At 37.0% G+C, this 27,978-nt stretch overlaps 1 protein-coding gene across 1 annotated transcript in view; it reads right to left on the bottom strand.

Annotated features, from left to right (window-relative positions):
- The window catches only part of cacna1aa (calcium channel, voltage-dependent, P/Q type, alpha 1A subunit, a), a 114,553-nt gene that overhangs the window by 10,069 nt on the left and 76,506 nt on the right, over positions 1-27,978 (bottom strand). Inside the window, exons 35-48 of the mRNA XM_055193737.2 lie at positions 26,854-26,937; positions 21,875-21,991; positions 21,679-21,744; positions 21,471-21,568; positions 21,253-21,403; positions 20,981-21,108; positions 18,405-18,501; positions 13,494-13,608; positions 13,127-13,234; positions 9,896-9,999; positions 5,827-5,936; positions 4,407-4,542; positions 2,906-3,022; positions 263-304 (exon numbers count right to left, since the gene is read on the bottom strand). Coding sequence (XP_055049712.2) covers positions 263-304; positions 2,906-3,022; positions 4,407-4,542; positions 5,827-5,936; positions 9,896-9,999; positions 13,127-13,234; positions 13,494-13,608; positions 18,405-18,501; positions 20,981-21,108; positions 21,253-21,403; positions 21,471-21,568; positions 21,679-21,744; positions 21,875-21,991; positions 26,854-26,937 — 1,473 coding nt within the window. The remainder of the gene's footprint in view (positions 1-262; positions 305-2,905; positions 3,023-4,406; positions 4,543-5,826; positions 5,937-9,895; positions 10,000-13,126; positions 13,235-13,493; positions 13,609-18,404; positions 18,502-20,980; positions 21,109-21,252; positions 21,404-21,470; positions 21,569-21,678; positions 21,745-21,874; positions 21,992-26,853; positions 26,938-27,978) is intronic.

The raw sequence follows: 27,978 nt of genomic DNA, 5'->3' as shown, positions 1-27,978 counted from the left end.
GATCCTAGTCAAGATTCATTTTTATGCCTTTTTAATTTTTTTAATAATTACTTAAATGTGACTATTTCTTACTTATTATTATTATTATTGTGCTACTGTTTATTACTTTATTTGCGCTATTATTTGTATAACTACTTAAATGTGACTATTTCTTAATATTTGTTTTTATTGTGCTATTGTCTGTACAGCACTATGGTCAATGTTGTTGTGTTATTCAGTGCTTTATAAATAAATTTGAATTAAGTTTAAGTATTCTACATACAGTGAGATTATCTCCCCGGTGCCTTCCTTTCCTCCGTGGCTGCTACCCAACCATTTCCATACAAACACAAGACACGTCACAAATGTCCATAGAGTTTTCCACACACAGAAAGCACATGGGGGCGCAAAGCACATTAACAACAAGTGACCCCAGGGGTGAGATTGCATCCCACGGAACGAGACAGTGAGGGCAGGGGTACATGCAAAAGTAAATGATGAGAAGATGGGAAGGCCGGAAACAGAGAGAGTGAAAGAGAGATATAAAGAGAGAGAGAGAGAGAGAATCTGGTTAGACACAGAAAAGCAGTGAAACAGAAAAGACACTTACCACAGTAGCACACACACACCAGAGGCACGTGTTAGAAATACATCACAAAAAACCACACCACACAAAATGACACGTACAGTGATCACAAGACACAGTGGCCATAAAGTGGTAAACTACAAGAAAGCGCACACACACAGTACATACAGCACAAGACCACAACAACAGCAAACCATTTTTCCAATGTAAATTTGTGTCACACTAGTTTTAGGTACACAAATGTTATAGCAAGACCAAGTACAACACACATAACCTTCGGAAATTTTAACAGAGTAGTGATGGGTTGCCTCCTATTAAAGTGAAGTAAAAACTATTGGTTATAAAGGTTATGCTATGGTTTATGGCTTAAAAAAAATCAGCTAAAAACTTGGACGGATGATACATAGGTGGATATCAAGTTGGTAGTTTGGACTTTTAGTTAGGTGGGTGATTCTCACGAAACCATTGAAACACCACGGCACTAATGATTTTAGCTTTAAAATGTGTAATATAGTAACATTAAAAAGCATCAGAATTAACACAATACTGTGTTCTACCGTGCACAATGTGTGATTTTAACATAAGAATTTATAATTGTACATTTTATCTAATTTTCTGCTGAAATTCTCATTACCGCAATGTGTCCGGATGTGTTTGAACATGCGTTATGTTGTAATTTAATCAAATTAACACAAAAATATTAAGAAAAAAATAAATAAATGGATGTTTTGCTAGACTACTTTAGATGACAGAAAGAATATTTACTTAATATTCATGTATAATAATAATGAAGAAAAATTAGGAAAATGATGTGTCCATGCCTGATGTTCTCATCCTCCGCAACACTTTTTGAGAACAGTTTAAGCACACATACAGAATTTTAATAAAGTTTGATTTTGAGTGACCAAGCACATGGACCAGTTACTTCAAGATGGCTACCAGGTAAGATCATTTTTTAATTTGAAATATTGTCTTGTCAGAATGCTTACACGACATTTTGATTATCATTACCGCAACTGATGCTTATTAAATGTTAATTTAATTAATAAAAGCATAATACTTTGATTTTAAATGCATGTGCAGAATCTCCAAATTATGTTCTTTCATGTTTGTCATGTCATTTTGAAAATATGTCAGTGTTGATGTTTTCTGACTGTTGCGGTAATGAGATTTTTTAGGACTAATTTTTTAAATTATGTTACAAAAAGTGTTAAATGATAAGTAAAAGTTTTTAAATTAATGTTCCCATTTACTCCTGACTTTGTTTTTCAATGTCTGGTGGGAAAAAAAAGTAAATTTAAGCAATTTTTACATTTTCATGCTTGACATTTTTAAAACCAAGTTTTCGTGAGAATCACGGGAGTTACTCCCCAGCATTGAAACACACATGCATGCACACAGCCAAAACTGTACAACTCTGAGAAAAATGTATCAAACTTATGCAAAAGCAGAGCTAATTTGCAAAAAAATAAAAAATTATAATAATATAAATACAATTATTAGGCTTTAAATATAGTCAATTAAATGTACTACAGCATTTTTACTGAGGTAAGATGTCAGAAGGTTTAGCAAGAATTAAACAAAATAATTCAATAAAAAAAAATACAAGAGGAAAAAGAGAAGAGATGCCCATAATAACAGAAAATAGAAGATTTAAATAAAGAAAAACATTTAATCAAGACAGCAAACCCAAACATGTGAGGACACTCCTTACCCAGTGATACAGAGGACATTGGTAGACCCCCTTTCCTTACAAAAACCTACAGTGGCAGCACCATGGTGCAGTAATGGTATCAAATGGTAATACCATGGTATACTGAAATATACCATGGTACTAAAAGTCATGTGCTATGATATTTACATGGTACTCCAAGGAGACCAGTGTACCACCAAGGTACATTTTTGAAAAACCAAGGCAGTACCATAGTAAATCCAAACCACTATGATAGTTCCATGATGCCATGCCCAAACACCATGGTATTACCATGGTACATTTTGGTACTTTTTGTAAGTGTAATCCCAGCTGTCTGAATGAAAGCATCTTTCAAATGCATAAATGTAACTGCACATTATTTAAACCTGTTAATTAGAAATTGGAAACTAAATACTTTTGACGTACTGTAACATCATAACTAACATTTCTTGTGAAGCACCCTCACCCAACCTCATGGCACGCAATCTTTTTGGTCTGTACTCCTGGGACTCATTGTTATTTTTTAGGTCAATGGGCATACAGGGCAGCAATGGAAAGTGGGCTGTTTGGAGAGTCAGGAAAAAGGTAGGAGGAATGTGGGAAAAGGGAAAAACACACATGAAGGAATGACAGGATGAGGCGCTCACTTGGTTGTCTGCTGGGAGTCGAGGCATGGAAGCAGCTCTGCCATGGCCTTCCATCGGCAGATAGTGCTCAGTGTCCGAGAACCCGTCCCGCCCCATCTCTCTCATCTCTACTGTCTGCTGAAACAGAGGGAGACCATGCGTGACTGCCCAGGGACAGCAGGCAAGAGCAGACTACCAGCGGCCTCGGAGACGGGCCGAAGCACAGTGAACGAAAGGAGAACATTTCTCCCTTCGGCTCTCCCTTCACACTGCAAGGAGATGCATGAGAAGGACAGTCCTGCACACGGCTATTTACTATGTTCCTTAAATTGGGTTTGCAAAAAGTACAATCTCATGCTGTTAGTTAATTCAATTCATGCAGGACTTTGGAAGAAGACCAGGAGAGTGAATTGCATAAACTAAGTACATTAGAGGGCTCCTCTTAGCAAATAGAGATATATGAGATGAGGTAAAAAATAAATACATCGGTATATTATCCAGTTAACTTCACTATTATGTTTTTTACATCGATCGGCAGCTCAAAAAAGTCTTAAACTATTCTTAGCATGCTGTATTGTGTCTTGTACACTCTAAACCTTGCTGGGTTGTTTCGACCCATGGTTAGGTAAAATATGGAAATTTTTCTAGGTAAATTTGAATCAACGGTTGTGTTTGTGCATACTTTACCCAAACCTTGGGTTAAAACAACCCAGCGCATTTCTAAGACTTTGTATCGCAGAACCTTTCATATTATTGCCTCCTTGATCAATGTTTATATTTGACCCAACAATGGGTTAAAACAACCCAGTATATTAGAGAGTTGGGTTTGTCCCTTTTTGACCCAATGCTAGATTGTAAATGATTTTTTTTTATATTCCCTGTTATATAAGTTGCTGTCATGAATTTGAAGAATAGATTAGCCGAGCAGGAGTGTCTTGCATCCTGACACTACAATGACACTCAGGGCTGAGAAAGAGTTGAAAACTTCTTCCCCAACAGTTGAATATGGATGCATAAATTGAATGACATGAGCGTCACCATCAGAAGCAGACGTGTGAGAATAAAAGAAAATAAACAACAATAGAAACATAAACTTAGAAGAGTACAACAATCGATAGTATTCAGGTTTTATTCAGCAACAGAGGTAAAAGCTTTGTTGCTGTCTGCCAGTGAAATGAATATGAATGAGTGAAAGATAGACCGGCCATTCAGGGTTATGAAAACAAACTGTTTCAGCAGACACCCTTTACAATGACTGCACATATCTAAACCACTGTTATACAGAGGCAGAGAAAACATTATTGTAATGTCTTACAGCTTGATGTCACATGCTCTAACAGATATTAAAAGAATTACCTAAAGATAAAACAGTAGAGTTTACAATAAAGACAAGCAATATCTGATTTATTTAAATAAATAACTATTTTTCACATTTATTTCTGCATTATTATTAGCTATTTCATGTGTATGATTAATTTTATTTCGACATAAACTATAAAAAGGTTAGACAGGTTCTTTGTACCTGAGATTGTCTGTGGTTATCTTCTGTGTCATCTGGGTTTTGGCCTTCAGGACTCCAGTTGCCTGCTTTCTGTGACATCTCCTGAGCTCGTGCCGTTACCCATGACTGACTCGCCGGGATCCCTTCCTCAACACCCCTAAAACACACCCGCATACATCAGATAACAAGCACTCCAAAGTCTTTAAAATCTCAAGGCTCTACACTGTATAAACATGCTACGGTGCTGCATGCAAGTTTAATCAAATTGGTTATGCAAGTCAATTGAACCTACTATTTTATGTTATTGACTGCACTGTAAAAAATGTCTGTAGAAATTACAGTATTAATGGGTATTACTGGCAACTAGCTGCCAGTAACTTACTGTAGATTTTACATTTATGTTATTTACTGGCAACATTTTGTTCAAAGTTAAATGAACATGAAAATTTTTTTTACTTTATCTTCTACAGTAAGTTACTGGCAACCAGTTGCAAAATTACAGCAAATTTTGTGGTATTTAGTTGACATACACTGGCTGGGTTATTTTTGACCCATAATGGGTAAATATTGGACAGAACACACTGCTGGGTAAAAAATAACCCAATGTTGTGTTGTTGTTATGCAGCCATGAATTAACAATTGGGTTAAGACAACCAAACATTGGGTCAATTTAACCCAGCAGTGTGTTCTATCCAATGTTTACCTATTATGGGTCAAAAATAACCCAGCCATTTTTAAAGTGTAACTTATAAACATGTTGAAATTATTTAACTTAATTTGATAAGTAAAACAAAAACTTATGCTGATTTTTTTACAGTGTAGTTTCTCACACAATGTGATTGATGTTCATAGTTGTTCTAGGGCAGGAATGACAGTCTATGGTCAATTTGCTTGCATATGTGGTGTTGCCAGAGTTGTATTTTATAATATGTCTTTAAAGAAATATTCCCAAAAATATTTAAAAAATGTGGAAAACCACTGCTATAAAACTTAAAATTAAAATAGTAGAAGCTTAAAGGGATAGTTTACTTTAAAATTAATATTCTGTCATCATTTACTCATCCTCATGTTGTTCAAAACCTGTATGAATATCTTTTTTCTGATGAACACAAAAGAAGATATTTTGACAAATGATAGTGACTATTGACTTCCATGGTAGGAAAAAATATATTGGAAGTATTGTGATAAATGATAAATGGTAAGCACACAGTTGACGGTACCCATTGTATTCCATCATATTTTTTTATTCCTACTATGAAAGTCTATGGTCACTTACTGCTGTGTGTTTACCATCATTTCTCAAAATATCTTCTTTTGTGTTCATCAGAAATAAGAAATTCATACAGGTTTAGAACAACATGAGAATGAGTAAATGATGATTTCATTTTAAAGTGAACTATCCCTTTAACAGAAATTTAAGAAGGTGTTAAATTGAACTTACAGATGATTAGCGGTGTGATTTTGCGTGTCAGGAAGTCCAGTGAGTCCCTGTCCGATGTCCTGGCCCGGAGATGGCGGTTCCAGACGCTGAAACATTAATGGCGTTCGATTCTGTGTAAGATACAACATGGCCTACAGCTGGTATCAGGCAAGCCGATGGGAAAATGGGATTGGGAAATAAATGGGATGCAGAACATCCCATGTGCAAATGGGGAGGAGATCCAGCAGTAAGAGGAGACGGCAGCGGTCAATCAGGAGGCATTCCAGGAGAATTGTGGGTAAATGGGTGTATCCTGGGTCGTGCTGAATTCATTTACTTTCATTGTCTTGTAAATGAAAAATGCAAGTGAAAAGCTTCTGTAACCAATTGGCTGCTGAGCAGCAGTGATAAATCTTGGTGTCGTTTAGTAGCCCTAGTTGATCAAAGCAGCATTATGTATTGATTAAATAAATATAACTAAAAGTTAACATATTGAACATGAATACTGACTTATGTAGCGATAAAAAGATTGAGGCACACTCATTTTAAAGACCCCATGGTTTGACAAATAACATTTTCTTCCTATTAAAACATTAAGAGGGAATTTCATAACATAGAAAATAACCTTTAGTTAAAATTATAATCAAAATGGGCATATAAAAGGATCAGGGTGTTATGATATCTTCAAATATCAGGGTGTAAATGTATTTGCTTACAATGTTGTATCTTTAAGCACGTTACTTAATGCATTAGATTGAAATAGGTGATTACAATCAAAGTCCCTTTAGGAAAGTCGCGCCACAATACGTTTCATTGTTCTGCTGAACACAAATAAATATATTTAGAAAAATGCATCCATAGTAATATTTCTTTTTCTTATATGGTACTCAATGGTGCCCCAAATCTGCTTAGTCACAAACATTCTTCAAACATTTCTCTTTGTATTCAGCAGAACAAAGAAATTTATATAAGTGTGGAAAAACACGAGGGTGGGTAAATGATAACAGATTTTCTGAACTATCCCTTTGAATACACAAGCATACCAATGATCTCAAAATACTATAAGACAAAACTCCAACTTTCATTTCATGGGGTGTTTAAAGATGCTGTTTTTTAAATAAATTTTGTGTGTATCACGTTTTGCAGTGCTTTACATTTTAACCCATAAAGCAGCTAATTGGTACCACCAGCCAAACATGACACCTTGAATTTGAAAAATGAATTAAAAAAAAAAAAATAAACCAATCCACTGAAAAACACAAAAGGTAAGTATGTAAAGGCAGACTTCATATTTTAAAATTTAATGAAACTTAGCAACTTGAATGAGAGCTGATAAAGTATAGAGATAATCTATGAACATGCACAGATTAATAAATCTGGTAACACTGCTATCTAGTGGATGACACTGTGCATACGCTGTATGTGGAAAAGGTCAGCAAGCTCATGGTATCTGCAAAAACTGCTACATCCACATGAAACGTAATGGGTTAGATTGAATAGGGCAGCTCACAGTCTAAACAACTGAAACACTCTTTGACTTTCATGTGGATGTAGGGTTACGTAGCAAAACAGATCAGGCTCATGTTGCATCACACACTTATATTCATACATCATCTATTTACAACCAACTTAACATAAGAAACCTCATAATGTCACAAAAAACAACACAGTGATTTATTTTGTTTTTATTTAGGGCTACACAGTCAAGTCTCATTCTGCTATTGATCTGCTGGGATGCTTCTACAGTAAGACATACTTAATTCTGAAGAGTAATGGAAATAATTAAACCGACCCGTCAAACATACTAATATATATTAAATGAGCAGCGAGTGACTATAAATACAACCCCACTTTATAAAACGAGAATTAAGTATGTAAATCAATAATGTTGCAAATGAATTATTGATGTAGTGGCCTGTGTGGAACCGAGCAATCATGCAATGCAATACTTTCCTATTGTAAAATTGTAAAAACCTTTTAAGGGGAAGTTGCTTAAAATACTTTTCAGGTTTATTCTCTTACTCGATTCTTTAGATGATATGATGTAAATGTTGTGAAAAGCACTGTAAGCTCTAAATGAGACTAGAGAATGAGATTTGTCCTTCTGCTGAATCAGCTTTGATTAGATATAATGGATATCTTTGAAGATGAACGACACGTAATGAGATGTTGAACAAGCGCAAGAAAGATCCTCAATAGTGCCTTACTAACAAACACAACTGATGTTCTTTAAACAATACAGTCAGATCAAAAGGCATGTAAGTGTGTCATTTCTACCTTATACATACTTGTATGTATTTGTAGGCTAAAAAGTGTAAACACTGTGGCACTTTAAAAATCTTCCTTAGTTTATTCGAGCATCCTAACATTCAACCAATAGCATTAGATCGTCAGATAGTTAGGGGTGGAACTAACTGTACAGCAAAAACAATTTAAGATGGAGGAACTGATTACAAAATAAAAAATGTATCCACCTTTTTCTCGAATGCGGAAGTAAGTAATGTGACATATTTCCCTTCCTGTGCGAGACTTCCGGTTCAATAGCCAGCCGGTAAAAAACAGTGTAGTGGGAGCACGCATAAAACATGATTTAAACAGTTAAAGGTGCTCTAAGCAAATTCACGCGTTTTAGACCATAAAACATTTTTTGTTACATACAGCAAACATCTCCTCACTATCTGCTTGCTGCCTGTCCGCTGATCAAACTGTAAAAAAACACGATCTATGTAGACAGCCTAGGCTCCACAAACTGCAAGAAAAACAAAGTGGCCAAACCTAGCACCAGAAACGATAACAAAGTGTTCCAGTCAATAAACGACAAGGATTTGGGGGTTGGGTGCGTTCATGAAAGCACGGCAGGGAGGGGGACGAGTTAGCTCCGTTTGTTTGAAAACAGTTCAAACATCAACAAAAAGTGACGTCGCACAGATTCGCTTAGAGCGCCTTTAATATTTACTACACCTGTCGTGTGAAGCAGTGTGAGGATGAAATTAAGAAGTGGCTTGATATATGAAGATATATTCAATCATTTCGTGTTGTTGATCGAAGGTGACGGGTCTTCAGTGTGCAAATATAAAAGCACAGAGATATACCAGTATCTTTCCAATGGGAAAGTCAGTCGAGTGTTTGTACATAGAATTTACCAAGACTTTGTGTTTTTAAGTTTTCAGGGGTTGGTTTAAAATATCACAACTGTCTCTCTGGCAATTTTTGCTGTTGGATGGACTTGTTTATGGCGACACATCGAGCTTAATGCGGTCCGACACAGTCAGCAGTATCTTTCTCATTCAACACATTGTAAGCTATTTGAACAAACCATAATAAACATATATTAAACTACTACATGTATTGAGTATTGTTTTTGTTTGATGAAAATATTATTACATTGCTTCTTACGCACTAGGTGGGGACATGAGCTTATGAAATTATTTGCTTACTTTTTAAAGTATTTGCTTTTTCATTTAAAACATAACAAAAGTACGTGCAAACACATTACAAACTATTATAAACATTAACTAAGCAGATTATGTCGTATATATTCTGTACTGTAATCGCATTTTTGTAAAAATATATAGTAGCAGAATAAATAAATCAGCATATTTTTATCGCCATAATATTAGTTGTTTTTAAATAATTATTTTATTTATTGTTTACTGGCAGTGTCTATGAAAGGTTTTACTGGATGGATTTGTAAATACAGATCATGAGTGCATGTGCGCCACATCCACATTCAGTTCTTGTGGATGTATTATGGTTGAAACAAATGTTTTGTAGCGATTTACTGCGTTTATATTAGCTATTATGGCAACCCCTAACTGCACAAATTATGTCGGTCTTCCTGAATTTCATAATAAACATTAAACAGCCAGTCAAAACGGCACACTTGTGTCATTCGCAATAGACTACCATTAGCTTTAGTGGCTCACCGGAAGTCATAAACAAGAAAGCTCAAAGATGGCGGCGCTCACATTTATGTCAAGAAACAGGTGGATAGCATTCGGTGGCACTAGTGCTCAGCTTTGAAATTCAGAGATCCCTTATATCAGTAAAGGAGAGTTTGTGGCAGCTTACTGAGAGAGAGAGTTCATACCTGATCGTCGTGAAGAGCCTGCGTCCTTTTGGCTTTACTTTGCCTGTAATACTCCATGATCATCATGGCAGCGTAGATCTTTCCTACTGTCAAGTCTGTTGCTGCTGAGAAAAGGACAAGTTACCCTGCACGATTAGACAAGGTGAGATGGACCCTGAGCAAGAGGAATGGGTGTGAGGAACGGATCATGCACACGACAAACACATACGCACAAACTCGCATGCACATATAAAGAGTGTCAAACTGACACACATAGAGCCGAAGGTCTTTTCACAAGCAGACTGATTCAAAACGGTTTAATCGTGCGTTATTTCAAGGCACATTTCAAAGTATTACGAGGATCTAGTACCTTATCTTGACCTAGTATAGAATAATTTGCTACATTTAAAAATGGCCATTTTTTCCCAATTTCACAGAAATCAGACAGCAACCTACAGCATATTTTCTGAATAATACAAAAAAAACATTTAGATTATTCAGATAATATTAAAATATTCAAAGCCTCAGAATGTAAACCGAGCAAAGCGGGCTCTTAAAACTTTCCATCTGAAGAAGTTACTAAAGAATAACTTCATACTAGGTTTACATGCCATGCTTAGTGGTGCTTATAAGCCACGGTCACCACCTCTCATAAAACAATGAAGATAACATTGGCATCAACCATTTCAGTTCTAAATTAGTACATGCTTGCTGCAAAACTCCTCTTAAACATTCAGTAATACTACTAGCAGGTTTTGCAAAAAGCTTAATTGCGTTTATTGTACCTCATGCTACTTACTAAGCTTCTAGCTAGCATTAAGCTAGCTAGTATTAAGCATTTAGCATCAATAGGCTCATAGGCTAGTTAGCATTTCATGTTTGAATATATCTCACCAGCAAGCTAGCACACACATTTTATAGGAAGTACAGTTAGTGGTGCAATAAAATATTCATCAAATAATATACTTTAGTGTGTACATATTGTAAGGAATCTGATAACTCCTGGAGTGAAAAGACATCTATAGAGTGTTGATCTATAGTGAGACACCCCCTGATCTCAGGCACAGTGGGCTGAAGAGCCCACAGCAGGTTTAGTAAAAATAATCTGTTTTAGAAGGCGTAGTGTTGACATGTAGATTCAAAGTCGGAATAATAAAAACGTACAAAATAGTGTCACTTTAGTATGTGTCTTTTTTAAATGCTATATTTTATGCTTGTTTTGGCCATTCTCTCTTCTAAAGTGCATTTCTATTCACAACCTTGGACGATCTTGTTACATTGCATCATAAATTGTGGGCGCGTTTGTGCCATTACCTGATTTGCATAGTAACTATAAATGCTAATAATAAAATGTTTCCTGAAGCTTAACTGATGGAGCACGACGCAAGAGAAAGTAAGGTCAAGGGTTTGATTTCCAAGAAAAGCAGATGCTAATGAAAATACACCTTGAAGGCATGGTAACTTGCTTTGGATAAAAAAATCTACCAAATGTATAAATGTCGACATCATCAATCATTATAACTAAAATGAAATTGGAATTTATTCTTAGTAAATCCCACTCTCTATACCTACCAAGTTAACATACATGTAGCACATATTTATGCAAGAATTTGCGTGTGTTTGTTGTATTACCCCTCACCTCTATACTGACTGTATAGGTGCACTGGAACAATCCTTCCTAAAATGCATTAAACTTTCGTTTACAAAGACGTGAAACTCAGCGAGTGGTCAGGGGTGTTCACTGATATGCTCACACAAAAATCGCTGCAAAAGATGCTTTCCAACAGGTGTTTTATCGTAGTTTTGGTCCAACTCCATTGACTTGTATTAGATGTGCTGTGAGGTACGGTATTACTCCACCGCCGGAAACTTTGTTTGTATTCTTGCAATTGGCAAAGGTGGATTATCGCCACCAACTGGGCTGGAGTGTCTATTATTCAAGCTCTCAACGGAAGAATGTTCGGGTGTCAGGCGTTTGGAAAAATAGGTCCACAAGTTTACAACGAATGCTAAAACACCTGTTGGAAAGCATCTTTTGCAGCGATTTTTGTGTGAGCATATCGAACCCCCCTGACCGCTCGGTGAGTTTCACCTCTTTGTAAACGAAAGTTTAATGCATTTTAGGAAGGATTGTTCTAGTGCACCTATACAGCCATTGTAGAGGTGGAAGGTGAAACAACAAACACCCGAAAATTCTCGGGCCAGCATCATATGTCCAAATTTCAGTCAAAACCGTTCTATTTCACCATAAACAATCTGAAAACAGGGCTTTGAGTGTAAAATACCGAACTTGTCCTTTAAATGAAGCTGGCGGTGCCTCTATTAGCGTCTTTTCTCCTTCATTGCCGCGCTAAACAGTCCATGTCACACACACACACCAACACGTGAGGAAAACTGTGAGGTTGGCAACAGATTTGCATACTTTGAGTTGATTGGACAGGTACTCTCACCTAAACACACGCAGAGCTTATTCAGAACCATCCATTAGCGGTTTTATGCGTTGTTTTTTTTCACCAAACTATATTAGAAATGCGTGGTCGATCAAAATCGGTGCACCGTGAATGCACGTGCGTCCCGAACCGTGGGAGGATAATGGGAAAGATTTGATTCTTTACTGAGAACCGTTACACCCCTAGTTTTTATCTACATACACCGCAGGTCCCCTTACATGGAAGTCGCCATTTTGCACTGCCATGTAAGGGGACCTGCAGCTCTGGCACAGTAACATCAAGTAAGGTCGAAGTGCTGCAAACTAAGTGCTCTTCCGCCATACAATATAGTTTTCATTTTTATCCACATAAAAAATCGCCACGTCTTATTTTGTGCCACCATACTTACTCGTGTAACTACTCATGTAACAGTCTTTAAATAGGGAAAACATGGAAGTGTTTGGTGTCTTCTAAATTCATCCCTGTTTGGAGCCATAGGAATGAATGGGGCTAGGCTAAATGCTAACACATTCACGACGCGCTGGTCACGTTAAGGTCATGAGTTCAATACCCGGATACTGATAAAAATATACAGGTACTGTAGTATAGCTTAAATGCACTTTAAAGTTCACTTTAGATAAAAGTGTCTGCCAAATGCATACAGTACATGTAAATGTTAAGACTCTACACTAAAAGTCCATTTTGGTGAGTTTAGGCCTGGACCATCAGGGGGTGCAGAGCAGTGAGTGGGCTGGCTGAGAGAAGCTTTCCTTGGGTGGTACAAGAGAAATGTCCAGAAATACCAACCTCATGGGTAACTTACCCTTGTGGGGCGTCACCAGTAAGTCCAGAGTCTTCTGTGAGAGATTGGGCCATATCGCCATCATCTCCTTCCTTAGTTCAGCATCCATCTGGTGTTTATCTATACCTCCTGTTTACACATCAACATGTGCACACATATATACAGACGTATTTCAACAAAACACACACAATTTTCATTACTGTTTGAACAAAATAGATTCCAACCTAATGTTAAAAAGAAAATGTATGCACATAATCTAATGAATGCAATAATGCATCATTATCTAAATTGTTAGCTGCACATAACCAGATGGTCTGGAATGTATTATATAAAACAGAAGTGAATGAGAAATGAATGAGAAAAAATAAAAAAATGAGAGGTGCCAAACCTTCCCCACCCTTGGCGATCTTGATGTCCAGAGCGGTGCGGATTAAGGCCATAAGGGTAGAATTAAAGTGCACTGTGTTGTCATCAGCAACCGGCAGATCCATCCGCAAGAGTCTCTGTGGAAAGCCAATCATGGTCGGTTAAAGGAGGAGCATTGAAATACAGGCGTGCTTGAACCTCTGGGTAGGGTGTGCTTTCGGTGTGTGAGAGGGAATGGGAAGAGAAAGTAAGGAGGGACTTTCAGGATGAGCTCTGTGACTCTTAGTACTTATTCATTTAGTTGTAAATTTAGAAATATGACAAATTATGAGGGCCCAGGCAGCAGGTTAGTGCATTTTTTAGGTTATGTTAATATATTAAAGCATGAATCAGTGGTCTAGATCAGTGGTTCTTATCTGAGAGACATAATTTAAATATGGATTGCAGGTCCGGTCACATTCAGTAGGGAAACACAATGCTAATTGCAAGTAATAAAATGCAATTAACCATATAATTGTAAAAAGCAAAATAAAATAAGCAAAGTAAAATAACCATATAATCATAGTGAACAAAAGGGCTTAACAACTTTAAGAAGTAACAGAAGAATGACATTACAAGCTGTTGTTTGACATCACACATTTTTCATGTTCCAATTTTTTAAATGTTCCAAATTCATGCACTGCAAAAATGACTTTCTTACTTAGAATTTTTGTCTTGTTTTCAGTACAAATATGAAAAAAATTCTTAAATTAAGATGCATTTTCTTTATGAGCAAAATTACGTAAGAAAATAAGTCTAGTTTTAAGACAAAAAATATACAATTTAAGAGAATTTGTGCTTATTCCACCAAAAATTCCACCAATGGGGTTAGAACATTTTCTAGATTTTTTTCCTGAATTAAGTGTTTAAGAAAAAGTAAAATTATTTCAAGATTTTTTTCTTACCCCATTGGCAGATTTTTTGGGGTTGTTTTAGGCACAAATTCACTTAAATTAGATATTTTGTTGTCTTAAAACTAGATTTATTTTCATAGGCCACTTTGCTCACAAAGAAAAAAAATCTTGACTTATGAACCTTTAGATATTTATACTGAAAACAAGACAAAAAAACTAAGGAAGTCATTTTTGTGCAGTGTGTCTCATTTTGTAGATGCCAACATGGACATGCACTGCAAAAAATGACTTTCTTGCTTAATATTTTAGTGAATGTGTACTTAAAACAAGCAAAAATATCTGCCAATGGGGTGAGAAAAAAAATCCTGAAAGAAGTTTACTTTTTTCTTAAACACTTAATTCAAGGAAAATGTTCTTACCCCATTGGCAGACTTTGTTTGCTTGTTTTAAGCACAAATTTACTTAAATTTTATATTTTTTGTCTAAAAACTAAACTCACTTTTTTTAGGTCATTTTGCGCATCAAGAAAATACATCTTGATTGAAAAAATGTTAGATACTTATACTAAAAACAAGATAAAAATACTAGAAAGTAATTTTATGCAGCGTGACCTCATCTTCAAAAACTATACAGTATATAGTATAAAACAACAAAAACTTAAAAGAAAATGTAAACAAAACCATACTGTGGGTTAATTAGCAATAAGAATAAACATGTTTTATACGATAAAAGATATAAATAATAATACATTTATTACTTTGATTAATATTTCTTTTTTATTCAATGCTGTTATATCGGCGGTGACATCTAATAAGTTAAAAATCTAGATCCTCAAGCAAAACTTCTTGAGAATCACTGATCTAAATGTCAAAAAACTGTCATGCTGTATATGCTACACAACAAAACTGAATCTGCATTAAAAGTGAACGCTTATTGTTTTCCCGCATAAGGAATCAGTATCTGTGCCAGTCAAAGAGCTTTTCCAGGAGGAGGTTCAGAATGCAGACCAGTGGATGAAATAAAATATTAAAACGGCAGCTGTTACGTAAACATCTGTGTTTTAAAGTCTAATTCATCCTCCACTGATCAAGGAAAAAGATCAAGATATTCCAAAACACAAAAAGTCTCAATTGCATTGCACAGGGTTAAGTGTTACCTCACACACCGATGACCCATGTGCTTTCACGTCATTACCGTACCCTCTGCTATGCAATCACCCACATCACTCCACGTTTCCCCTTCCCACTCCATCAGAAAAGAAACACTCACCCTCCACCCCCCAGCATGACAACATTTCCCAGCATGCATCATGCAGCAGTCACATGCATCACAAAACAAGCAACGGAGCAGCCAACACTGAAAGCATCATCTAGTTGGGTCATTACAGCTCATTCATTTAGGTTTAGTAGTGGTTGCTGTCATTGAAACTGAATCCTGGGCTACTGGACAAAACAAAGGCTTGATCCAGATTCTCTGGTCTCTCAATGCAAAAAGATGAGTGCAGGTTATAGGTTCAGGTTAGAACAGCATTCTCCAGAAAAAAAAGAACAAAAAGGAAATGACTTGTTGAGTTTGATGAGCCAAGAGTGAAAATTCGACTACCTACTGTGTGATTAAGCTGGAGGGAAATACTTAAATGTAAATTCAGATGATAAAACTGTTTCAGGAGAAAAGCAGAGACGAGCACCGGAGAAGGATTGGGACTGACTATTTGTGGTGGAGATGGTGGTGGCGAGAGAAGATGGGAGAGATAAAGACGAAAAGAATTCAATAAAACCAAATTTAAGGACAGCTAGAAAACTAGAAAGAAAAGATCTACCACCACACAGGCTGGTCACATTCATTACAGAGCGATCAAGGGGTTTTTGGCCCTATGTTTGTCAGGGAGAGATGGTGAATGCAATGGTCATGCTCAGTGTGTTTCACTCCACTGAGGTTATGGGGTGACAGAGACCCCATGAGACTGGTAGTGACACAGGTAAAAAAGAGGGTGTAGGTGAAGGGGTCTGGTTGCACTAAGGGCAAAGAAAAAAGGAGATCCAATCACAGTGGTTTGGGCTCACTAAGATCTCCTTTTCTGCACATTTTGGCTGTTGTTCAATCAATCTGCCATAAAAGCTGACTAAAGGTTAAAATATTAGCGTAGAAAGGGAAAGAATGATGATAAAAGGGGAGTCTCTTGTGGGAGGGGCCAGTGACCTGGAAGGCGGGGCATGCAGATGATTGGCAGAATGTAAAGAGGAGGGGCTGGAAACAGATTAGAACTGCATTGACAGACGGAAAAGAAGCGAGAGGATTATCTACAATAATGTGCTTGTATTAAATAAAAAACACATCGTTATAAAATCATTTTATTTATTGCCTTAATGCTTTTTTTAAGAATTACTTGGGTGTTGTTGCATGTGTGTTTGCATACGAAAACAGAGAGACAGAGAGCTGGTCCAAAGAGAAAAAGGTCCCTAAAAGAGCGCCATCCACAGAGCTGAGGGACTCGGAGGGCTGAAGCCCTTAGTCCTTCCAACCACTGCTGCACACGCACATGTGGATGTGTATGCGTGTAGGTGTGTGATGGTAAATAGTGGACACGCAGATGTGTATCTGTTTTATTATATACAGTGAGATTCAAAAGTCCACATTTAAAATTTGGATTTTAAAATCTATTTTAAAAGCTTCGAACGTTCAATAAAAAGATGCAAAAATATGTATTACTATTATAAGTTACTATTTAAATGTAAACAAATTGACCATGTTTACTACTAAAAGATTTCATAAAAATATTTATTTTGCTTATGTGCATGCTGTCATTGAAGGCGGAAATCTTTAATGTAAATAAAAAAAATTATGCAAATAATATAATCTGCAATCACTTTTGATCCCCACTGTATCACATAAAAAATCACTACTGTACATTAAAGCATAGCATTTTACTTTAATGTACAAGTAAATTAATGATAAAGACTGTGGCATTTCCTTCTTTATGAATATTAAAACACCCGTTGTCTAAAATGTATGAGTGTGATTGATCTCTGGACGTGTCTGTGGTTTTGTGTCTTCATACGGTGCAAAAGTGCTGAGAAGGTTCGTCCGTTCCCGCTGCCCTGTGGATCAGCCAGCCTGAGTCTAACACCATCGAAACCGGGCCCTGCCACCAGAATCACAATAGCGGCCTCCGTCACACGACGAAGGAGGAAAAGAAGGAGATGAAATAAAAAGAGAAAAACACCAACAGTACAGACACAGCGCTGGCCGCTCGGTGGCCCTCTACCTTGTAAGCAACCCGTGCAGGGCACTTCTTCCCCAGGCCTAACGGAGGAGACATGTGCCTGAGCATCTCATACATATCCCTGTAACTGATTCTGCCACTGGGCAATCGAAAACAAAACAAAAAACCAAAGAAAATGTGCATGGGAGAGAGAAGGGAAGAGGAAAAGAATAAAAAAAAGGAAAGAGGAGGGAAAGGGAGGGGTTGGAGGAGAACAGAACAAAAGAAAGATTATTCGGTTGGAGGAAAGGTGTGGATTGGTAAAACTAGGCTGCCGTAGACCGATGATCGGTTTAATTGTGGATTCAAGGGAGGTGGGGGCTCAAATCAGTCTATGAGTGCGTTCTATGCAATCGGGGGCAGGTTGCATAGAAGAGCAGGGGGGCTTCGTAACAGGCAAAAAGTCCCGCTGCTAACAGGGCGTTATAATGGAATTTTATGTCAATGCAGTTTCTGTCCCCCTCCACCCAGAACAATGCACGCTACCGTACCAGCTAGGCCTAGCCGTGCCGTAACAGCAAGCAAAACAAAAATCAAAAAATGGTTGATTTTTTTGGGTTGATCTTCTACTTAAGGTTGTTTGCTTGTTTCATACACGCTAGTGCGTTTCATGCTCCTGTAAGTGTCGGCATTGTCCTGCACATTCTCATTGTCATATCAGAATGCAAGTCGAAATGGTGAGAGTACAAAAACATTGTTGAAAACAAAAGAAGGTAAGCGACATTCATTGCATTCTGGATGCTAGCAGGTAATATTAATTTTTAAGCGGAAGTCAAACCTTGCAGGCCACCCTATGAGGACATTTCTTGCCTAAGCCCAGAGGGGGGTCGATAACTCGCAATAAACTGTACATATCCTTATAATGAATGCGCCCGCTGTAGGAAAAATACAGGGAAGTTAGAGAACACAACTCAGAGACATTGGCAGGAAGAAGAGTACAAGAACAGGAAGTGAACCACAGAATCACACACATACACATTTTCTTAGTTGCTAGTCACCCGGATGTGCCGACAACTTTCTGTTCAGTTCGCACACCTCCTTTTCCCTGACCATTCCGGATTTCATTTCTAAGCTCTTTTTCCCTTCATTCTTCGCTTCCTCACTTCCTTCCTTTTGTCAGATTAATTGTGATTCTACCATCTTAAAATATTTCCTTTTTAATACAAATGTTAAGATTCCTTCCTTGTTCTCTCTGAATATCCGATTTACTTGCTGTCGCCCACATACGTTGCTGTCTACAGCACAACATTAGGATGACAGGCACTGGAATGCAGATACCAGGAAACTTAGCGTGTTCAGTAGGAGGTAAGGGGCTGGCACAGTAAGTTTGGCTTGCAGTATTCAGTATTCCAGTGTGGGAGGACTGGGGCATGTAGGAGGGTTTGGGGGGATTGATGGATTTTAACAGAGCTGAGAAGCTCAAATCCATGATCCCTGTCTCTCGGCTGATACTATGCGATATGTCTCTCTGTTTGGTCCACAGTAGGATACAGCAAAGTCAGGGTCTCTACTTTAAAGATTGTGCCAGAGGATATGGCTTTGTGTCTAAGTGAACACATAAGAAAGAGCCAGTATGTTCTGTGATACACTATCAGAAGAGTGGTCAAGAATGGTCCATGCAAGCTGTACTGGGGCAATATGTACCATTTAGGTACAGATATGTATACATTATTTACCTTTAATGTACTAATATGCACTCCAATGTGTACCTCTAAGATACTAATATGAACTCTTTAGGTGCAAAGGTGATAGCTAGGGACCACTTTTTTTGTCCATCTTTTTAGACAGTGTACAGAGTGTGTCCTAAAATGCATGGATACACCCAAATAATAGTGGTCTATTCTATAAGATCATGGTTTGTTACATCCAAACTAGTCAAGTCTGCATTTTATTTTATTTATTTTTTGCATGTATTTTAAAATATTGCATTGGCACATCTTCGCTGACATTAGATACTAAAAACATTTGATTGAAAAGTTTGTTCACAAACTTTAGTAAGGCTTTCTGTACCATACAAAAAATATTATACAAAATACATACAAAAAAATACTTATAATGCAATCCTGGAAATAAACAATGTTTTAGAAACATTATCATGTACAATAAATCATTTAATAATCTACATTTTGTATTTTTGTTGCCCCCATCTATACCACCAAAAGCATATTAATAAAATTACTGAAATGTTCAGTTAAACATATAGGGGTGGTTTCTCAGACAGGGTTTATCCTAGTCCCAAACTCAAATGTATGTTTAAGCTAGGGATGGGACGATTACCGGTTTCACGATTAACCACGGTAAAATGTCCTGACGGTTAGTATTATCATTACAACCGTGTTTGATTATCGTGATTACGAAAACTCGCGGTAAATCCTGTTTAGCCAGAATCAGTTTGACGCAGATGCACACATGCAACATAGTTTTGCGCACAAGAAGGCAAGAAAAGCTCCGCTCGTCAATGTCAGTTCTCACGCGGCCGTCCAATCACAGTGGAGGTGGGGCGGGACAAGTATCACGGCAACCAACCAGCTCACAGCTGACGTATCAGAGCTACCAAAGCACTTAGCTGAAGAAAGCTGGCACTAAGCTGAAAAACAGCTGGCATTCGGCGTCGTCCAGGCATTTTCAGCAGTGTTTAAAAGTTTTGGTGTACACAACCCCTTAACTTACTAAAGAGATTTTTTTTACCACAGAAATAATTTCACTTTTTAAAAAAAATTTTCAGTGTGTGTATCAGTTCTTTTAGAACATTTCCATCTCATTTTAACAAAACCATGATAATATTGATAACCGTGCTAACTTTGGTCACTATAATCATGATATGAAATTTTCATACTGTCTCATCCCTAGTTAAAGCTGCTATTATTTACCCTAATAACACCTTGCACTAACATATCTTAACATACTGTGTGTCCCAAGATGCACACCGGTATTGTTTTTTGTGAGGTATGTTTGTAAAAACTTCTTAAAATTTTGAGCAAAAACCTGAAATAATTGCATTTTTATGCTTTTTATCTACTGGATAATCACGGTATTACAGATTACCATAAAAACTCATCAGGAACACGTTTTTTCAGGCAAATGTTTTCTCTTAACTGACGAGATAACTCATCAATGGCGGGGAATAAGTTAATTGTCCTCATTTAACTTAGGCCTAGACCTGGATTAATCTAAACCCTGTCCGGGAAACTGCCCCATAGTCATTCAATGCATAGTCATTAAACTTGAATATGTGCAGAATGTTAATAATTTTAATAAATATTTAGTATTTTTACCATTAGTATATACTTTCAGACATTGTGAGTTTATATATTAAATATCCACACAGACACATACAAATACATCCATACTCACCAAGCGGCAGGATCATACTCCGCCCATATCCTCACATACTCGTCCAGGTGATGAGGACCCAAGATGGAGGAATCACGTGTGAGGTACTCAAAATTATCCATGATCACAGCCACAAACAGATTCAGCATCTATACACACATTAAATGCACATACAGTATAAGCAGAAGAATGTACTGAGTGCCACCTCTCCCTGCAATCATCTTATTTCTCAGCTCTTAAGAGCAGGTGTGAACCCAACATTGATGTAAACTGTAAATGTCTGTGATGCTTACCAAAAAGGAACAGAGGAAGATGAATGAGACGAAGTAGAGGTAGGCGAACTCGCTCCCGCATTCTGCCTCACTGTTACCAGAGAGTGGATCACACTCCTTCTTTCCCAGACACGACAGCATGATGTCATGCCACGCCTCACCTGTAGCACTCCTGCAAACAAACTTATTTAGTGTATGTTATCACAGCATTGACCAATAATGTGTGCGCACCCACACACCTGAAGAGCAGCATTAGAGCCAGGAAAAACGTCCTGAAGTTGTTATGCTGGTTAATAGCACTCTCTGCGTCCTCTTCAATTGCAATGTTTCCAAACAGCTGTTGAGCATAAAAAGCACCTCAACATAAACCCAAAAATCAAAACTGCACACCACAAACCTGTTGATCGTATCTTCATTGCATCGTCCCACTTGTTCTCGCACACTCACCTGCATGCCGATAATGGCATAGATGAAGAACAGCATGGCGATGAGTAGGCACACATACGGCAGAGCCTTAACAAATAAAACAAGTTAAATTTAATTAAATAAGCCAGAAGAATGTTGCTGTAAAGAGAAACTGATTACGAGATAAAAGTGTGTGATATTAGGAGCATGGGTTTATACTGCTTGGTGGGCATTTTACCTTAAAGGACTGGACGAAGGTCCAGAGCAGGATGCGTATGGTCTCACCCTGCCTGAGAAGCTTAATGAGTCGGGCAGCTCTGAAGAGCCTCAGAAAACTCAGATTAATGAAGTTGTTCTGCAAAGTTGGAAGACAAGCAGACAAAGACAGAAAGATAGAAACAGAAAGAGAGAGAGAGATGAAAGAGAAAGACAGACAGACAGAAGAGGGGTAAATTAAGAGGTGTGAAAAAAAGAGGAAGGGAGATGAGGTCAGTCGAAATATTTGACAACTAAATAAACAAAGAGAAACCAGAAAATAAGGATCAAACTGGCAAGACTGAACAGGCTCATATCCAATGTTAGAAAGGGGAGGAAACTGAAATAGAGAGGAATGGGCAGCAACTCAGACAAATAAAAAAGAAACTTAAACATCCTCGAGGAAGGGAGTGCACAGACCCTAACGTCTCGCTTCAATCAACCAAATGCACTGATCTTTAGGTTTCAGGATCACAGGTTAAGTGGAATCATGCCAACGCACGCCTACAGATCACAATGACCAACAGAGGGCACTTGCAAAATAAAGACATGTGCTGGGTTAAAGGACAGATTTTTGTCACGTTGCTTAAAAAATTGTAGGCTTTCCCCTTTATGGTTATACAGAAATGACGCGAGTCAGTCTCAGGCACATGAATGCTATGGCTCGGTGTGTCAGAAACAATAGCTGAGTTTCCATCCAAATATGAAAACAAATTTTTAATTCGCAAAAAAGCGAATTAGGTGCATTCCCATCAAGTTATTTGAGCGAATGACAGTGGGATTGGTAACCTAGCAACTAACAGGACAGCATTTAGTTACGATTGGGCAAGTTTACTTTATAAGTTTACTGACAGTGCCAAACTGAATGCTGTGCACAGAAGAAGAAATGAAGAGTTTTTGATGCAGGCACTAGCAATAAGGGCATTACGATGACGTCGAGCCCCATATATGGGAAAGACAATGTCGGCCGATACAACACTGCAAAAAAAATGAATTTCTTCCTCAGTATTTTTGTCTTGTTTTCTATCTAAAAGAAAATAAGTCTAATTCTTAGACAAAAAATATAAAAAAATGCAAAATATCTTGAACATTTTTCTTAAACACTAAATTCAAGAAAAATTTGCTTAACCCATTGGCAGATTTTTTTGCTTGTTTTATGCACAAAATCACTTAAATTTGATTTATTTAGATAATTTGTTTCTTAACTTTTTTGCGAATTATGGATTTTTTGTCAAAATTTGCCATTTACTTCATTCGTTTCTTATCTTTTTTGCGAATTATGGATATTTTGTCGAAATTTGCCATTTACTTAATTTGTTTCTTAACTTTTTTGCGAATTATGGATTTTTTGTCAAAATTTGCCATTTACTTCATTCGTTTCTTAACTTTTTTGCGAATTAAGATTTTTTGTTGAAATTTGCCATTTGCTTCATTCGTTTCTTAACTTCTTTGAGAATTACAGTATGAATTTTTTGTCAAAATTTGCCATTTACTTCATTTGTTTCTTATGTGATACTTTAAGATGCGCATAAAATCAGGGTGATGGAAACCCAGCTCCTAAGTGGCCACTATTAACATTTACTTTTTATTTTTAAAAGAGTAGTTTTACCAAAATTCACTACGTCAGAATTTATTCGGCAAATGCGTTTTCATCTCCCATTATACACATCTACTCTTTTTCGCATAAGTCAAAAGCCAAGTGAGCTTAACTTTTTTGCGAATTATGTTGATTTTTGTAGAAGTTTGGCATTTACTTCATTCGTTTCTTAACTTTTTTGACGAATTATGGATTTTTTTTGTCAAAATTTGCCATTTGCTTCATTCATTTCTTAACTTTTTTGCGAATTATGGATATTTTGTCGAAATTTGCCATTTAGTTAATTTGTTTCTTAACTTTTTTGCGAATTATGGATTTTTTGTCAAAATTTGCCATTTACTTAATTCGTTTCTTAACTTTTATGGGGAATTATGGATTTTTTTGTCGAAATTTGCCATTTGCTTCATTCGTTTCTTAACTTTTTTGCGAATTATAGATATTTTGTCAAAATTTGCCATTTGCTTCATTCGTTTCTTAACTTTTTTGACGAATTATGGATTTTTTTGTCAAAATTTGCCATTTGCTTCATTCATTTCTTAACTTTTTTGCGAATTATGGATATTTTGTCGAAATTTGCCATTTAGTTAATTTGTTTCTTAACTTTTTTGCGAATTATGGATTTTTTGTCAAAATTTGCCATTTACTTAATTCGTTTCTTAACTTTTATGGCGAATTATGGATTTTTTTGTCGAAATTTGCCATTTGCTTCATTCGTTTCTTAACTTTTTTGCGAATTATAGATATTTTGTCAAAATTTGCCATTTAGTTAATTTGTTTCTTAACTTTTTTGCGAATTATGGATTTTTTGTCAAAATTTGCCATTTACTTCATTCCTTTCTTAACTCTTTTGCGATTTATGGATTTTTTGTCGAAATTTGCCATTTGCTTAATTCGTTTCTTATCTTTTTTGCGAATTATGGATATTTTGTTGAAATTCGCCATTTACTTAATTTGTTTCTTAACTTTTTTGCGAATTATGGATTTTTTGTCAAAATTTGCCATTTACTTCATTCGTTTCTTAACTTTTTTGAGAATTACAGTATGGATTTTTTGTCAAAATTTGCCATTTACTTCATTTGTTTCTTATGTGATACTTTAAGATGCGCATAAAATCAGGGTGATGGAAACCCAGCTCCTAAGTGGCCGCTATTAACATTTACTTTTTATTTTTAAAGGAGTAGTTTTACCAAAAACAAAATTCTGTCACTATTTACAGTTATTTTTTTACCAAACCCATACCCTTGCATCTGTTCAACAGTTCGTATTTCCAACATTTGTTAAGATTAGAGATCCACAGATACAAAATACCTGTGCCAATACTGATATTTGATTACTTAGAATGACATCTACCGATATATTTCGATAGTTTTGTTTTATACAGCGGTAGCTGGTTATAGTTTTATAATTTTACACCTTCTTCCGAGGGGCACGATTTCAAAATATGTGTTCAGAGTGTCATGTGTGTGGCTCATCATTTCAAAGCACGTGTTCAGCGCACCATGCGAACCACGTGCCTCAGGCGTCCTGTCAAAATACGCGCCCGCCGCACACGCATCGAAAGGGTTTATGATAAAAGAGACGCTCACGTTCACAAAATACTCGCAAGACACTAACTTAACCCTAAACTGATTACACTTGAACTTAAACGAGTATCTGGCAATCGCGAGCGTCTGTTTGGTCATAAACCCTTCAGACACGTGTGCAGCAGGCACCCATCCCGACAAGACGCATGATGCACATAGTTAACACCACGCACCAAACACATATTTCGAAATGACGAGCCATACACATGATGGGCTACATACATGTTGCAACGAGCTTCTCATCGTGTGCCCTCGAAAAAGAAGTCACCTGGAGCCACTGGTTTTATAATGCATTTTTAAGCATTATACTTAAGGATACAATCTGCTTTGGCCATCGGTTCATCCCGATCCAATATGTGACAAAAAAGTGTTATAACTGTCCTTTAAGCAGCAGATAAAATACAAATACAAAGAAGAAATACAGATTAGAAATTTGGTGAGAGGGATTTAACTCCATCTTTACATTTAAATCTGACCTATTAATGTCGTTTAGGTGTCGGCTGTATGTTTGCGCTTGGGTGTGTTGATGTAATTGTGTGTCAGACACATAACAATCACTAATGTTGTCTGCAAAACAAAGGTTAAATGCAACATGCATTAAGGAAACCTGCAGAGAAACATTAAACATTTAAACTGTATGTGTGTTTGACTGTTACACGTCAATTAAAACTCAGGCAGGGGTGAAAGGTCATCATGACTTGATCGCATGCATCATCATCACCATCAGCCACATGTAAGCAGATGCATTAGATGCATTACTCAAAAAAAAAATTACAAACCATCTACATGTAGATGTTGCAGAAGCATGGTTTATAGCAGTATTTTTGGAGGTTGATTAAACAACCATTGTGATTGGTCAGGTCAGGTCATGGACAGACACATAAGTTTCATAGTGCATTTTGATTGGATGGAGTCATCAGAGGGCGAAGCCGCCATAAAGAAGAGAATAAAGAAAGCATGTAAAGAAAGATACAACAAGACATGAATTATCATTCTGCATGTCATTTAACACACTTTTCCGTTCAAGTAACGGCTGAATATAACAACAACATATATGAAATACACTGAATGAGCTTTCAATGTAGCTTGAATTGCTGTCATGCTACAATCAAAGCATACATTGTTTGTCAAAAAAACACCTTTATTGGAGAGTTTTAATATCGATCCTGACTGAAAAGATACTGCCAGGTGTGCTAGACCAAGGGTATGACTATAGGTGGATATCCAGGGACAGGATTGGGCCTCAGGCTAAGAAACCACTATGTTAATGAATTTCAATCTATAATTTCTGCTTAAGACAACATGAAAGGATTTTAATCACATTACAACTTTTCAGTCATAATTTGTGCATGTCAAAACAATTGGAAGAGTAGATGTCATTCAATTTCGTGTCTGTCCAGCTGAGCTGTTGTTCTTCTGTGAAACCAGTTAAAAACACACATATGTGCTCCACATACACAACATTTTACCAATCATTAGAAATGTCTACCTTCACTCACTGTGGCTGGATCTTGAATACATGTTAATATATTAAAACAACAATTTTACACTGGCGTGTGTCCATTTCGGTAGGTGCGTTTGATCTGGCTTGAAGGGATAAATCAGATCACCGACTGGGACGATTACATAAGACTTCTCGAGTCCTTACACTTCAGTGAGCATGAAAAGATCCTGCCGGGATTCTCCGTCACATACGCACACTCACAAGCAAACAGGCAGGATACGCAAAACAAACGCGTACATACGCGCACGCAGATGGCTGCCCGTCTGCTACTCACTTACCCCGAGCTCCGTCACCAAAATATCAGTGATGCTGCCAAGTACAGTCACACAGTCGAAGATGTTCCAGGCATCTTTGAAGTAATTCTGTGGTGAAAAAACACAGATGTGTTTGTGTCAGTCGAGCTACATGGGGATTACGTTTGCACCAACAGATTTATCAGATTTATTTTCACTCTTTCATGCTTGAAACTGCTCTTCTTTTCTGATAACTTCTGTTACAAAAAGGTAGATGTTTAAAGGGTTGGTGGCACAGATGGTAATATGAGGGCCTCGTGTAAGTGCCTGCAGGAAAGAGTGCATTAGGTTCCCTCTCTACACCAGCTGCATGGGCACTGATGCTGAGATCTTGAGCATTCAGCCTGGCTACAGCTATTTCTCATTTGGATTATGTGTGTGACTCCTTCCCTCTATCATTTCATTAAATTTTTTCTCTTTATTTCTCACTTAATCTATCTTTCTTTTTCCATTTTCCATCTCTAATCACATCAACATGCCCTCCGGCTTTCCACCTTTATGTGTGTTTCCTGCCTATCTGACTACAAGCAGTTGAAAAGTTCAGATGCAAAACCGCAAGTGCGTATGACATGTTTTCTTGTAAATAAGAATTGTTTTTATCAGGCTCTTATGTTTAGGTTCAGTAAATTTCATTTTTATGACAATTTAAAGGTTATGAGGTAGTTATTGAAATGCCTTATTTTGACAAATGTCACTTTAGTCATTTCATTGGTATTTAACCAATTTGACTGTATTTCGCTGCAAAACCCTCTAAGTGCATGCAAGCTTATTTGGCAAAAACCTCCACTTCTAAAAATTTAGCATGCTGTCATTCATCTAATTAATTTTTCGTGCATTTAGAGGACAAATGCAAAGTCGATGTGGTGTTTAGCGGATTCTGACAACAAATCTGTATTTCTGAATGGCGTTTAAAGGACACGTTCTTTCTGATCCCATTTTTTAAACCCTAGTTAGTATGTAATGTTGTTATAATAGCATAAATAATACCTGTAAAATGATAAAGCTCAAAGTTCACTGCCAGGCGATATATTTTCTTTAACAGAATTTGCCTTTCAAAGCCTACAGCGAACGTCCCGTTTGGACTACAGCCCTCTACTTCCAGCTTTAATG

This window comes from Misgurnus anguillicaudatus, chromosome 19 (genome assembly GCF_027580225.2).
Source record: "Misgurnus anguillicaudatus chromosome 19, ASM2758022v2, whole genome shotgun sequence".
Lineage (NCBI taxonomy): Eukaryota > Metazoa > Chordata > Actinopteri > Cypriniformes > Cobitidae > Misgurnus > Misgurnus anguillicaudatus.
This window is presented reverse-complemented; position numbering and strand designations above follow the sequence as displayed.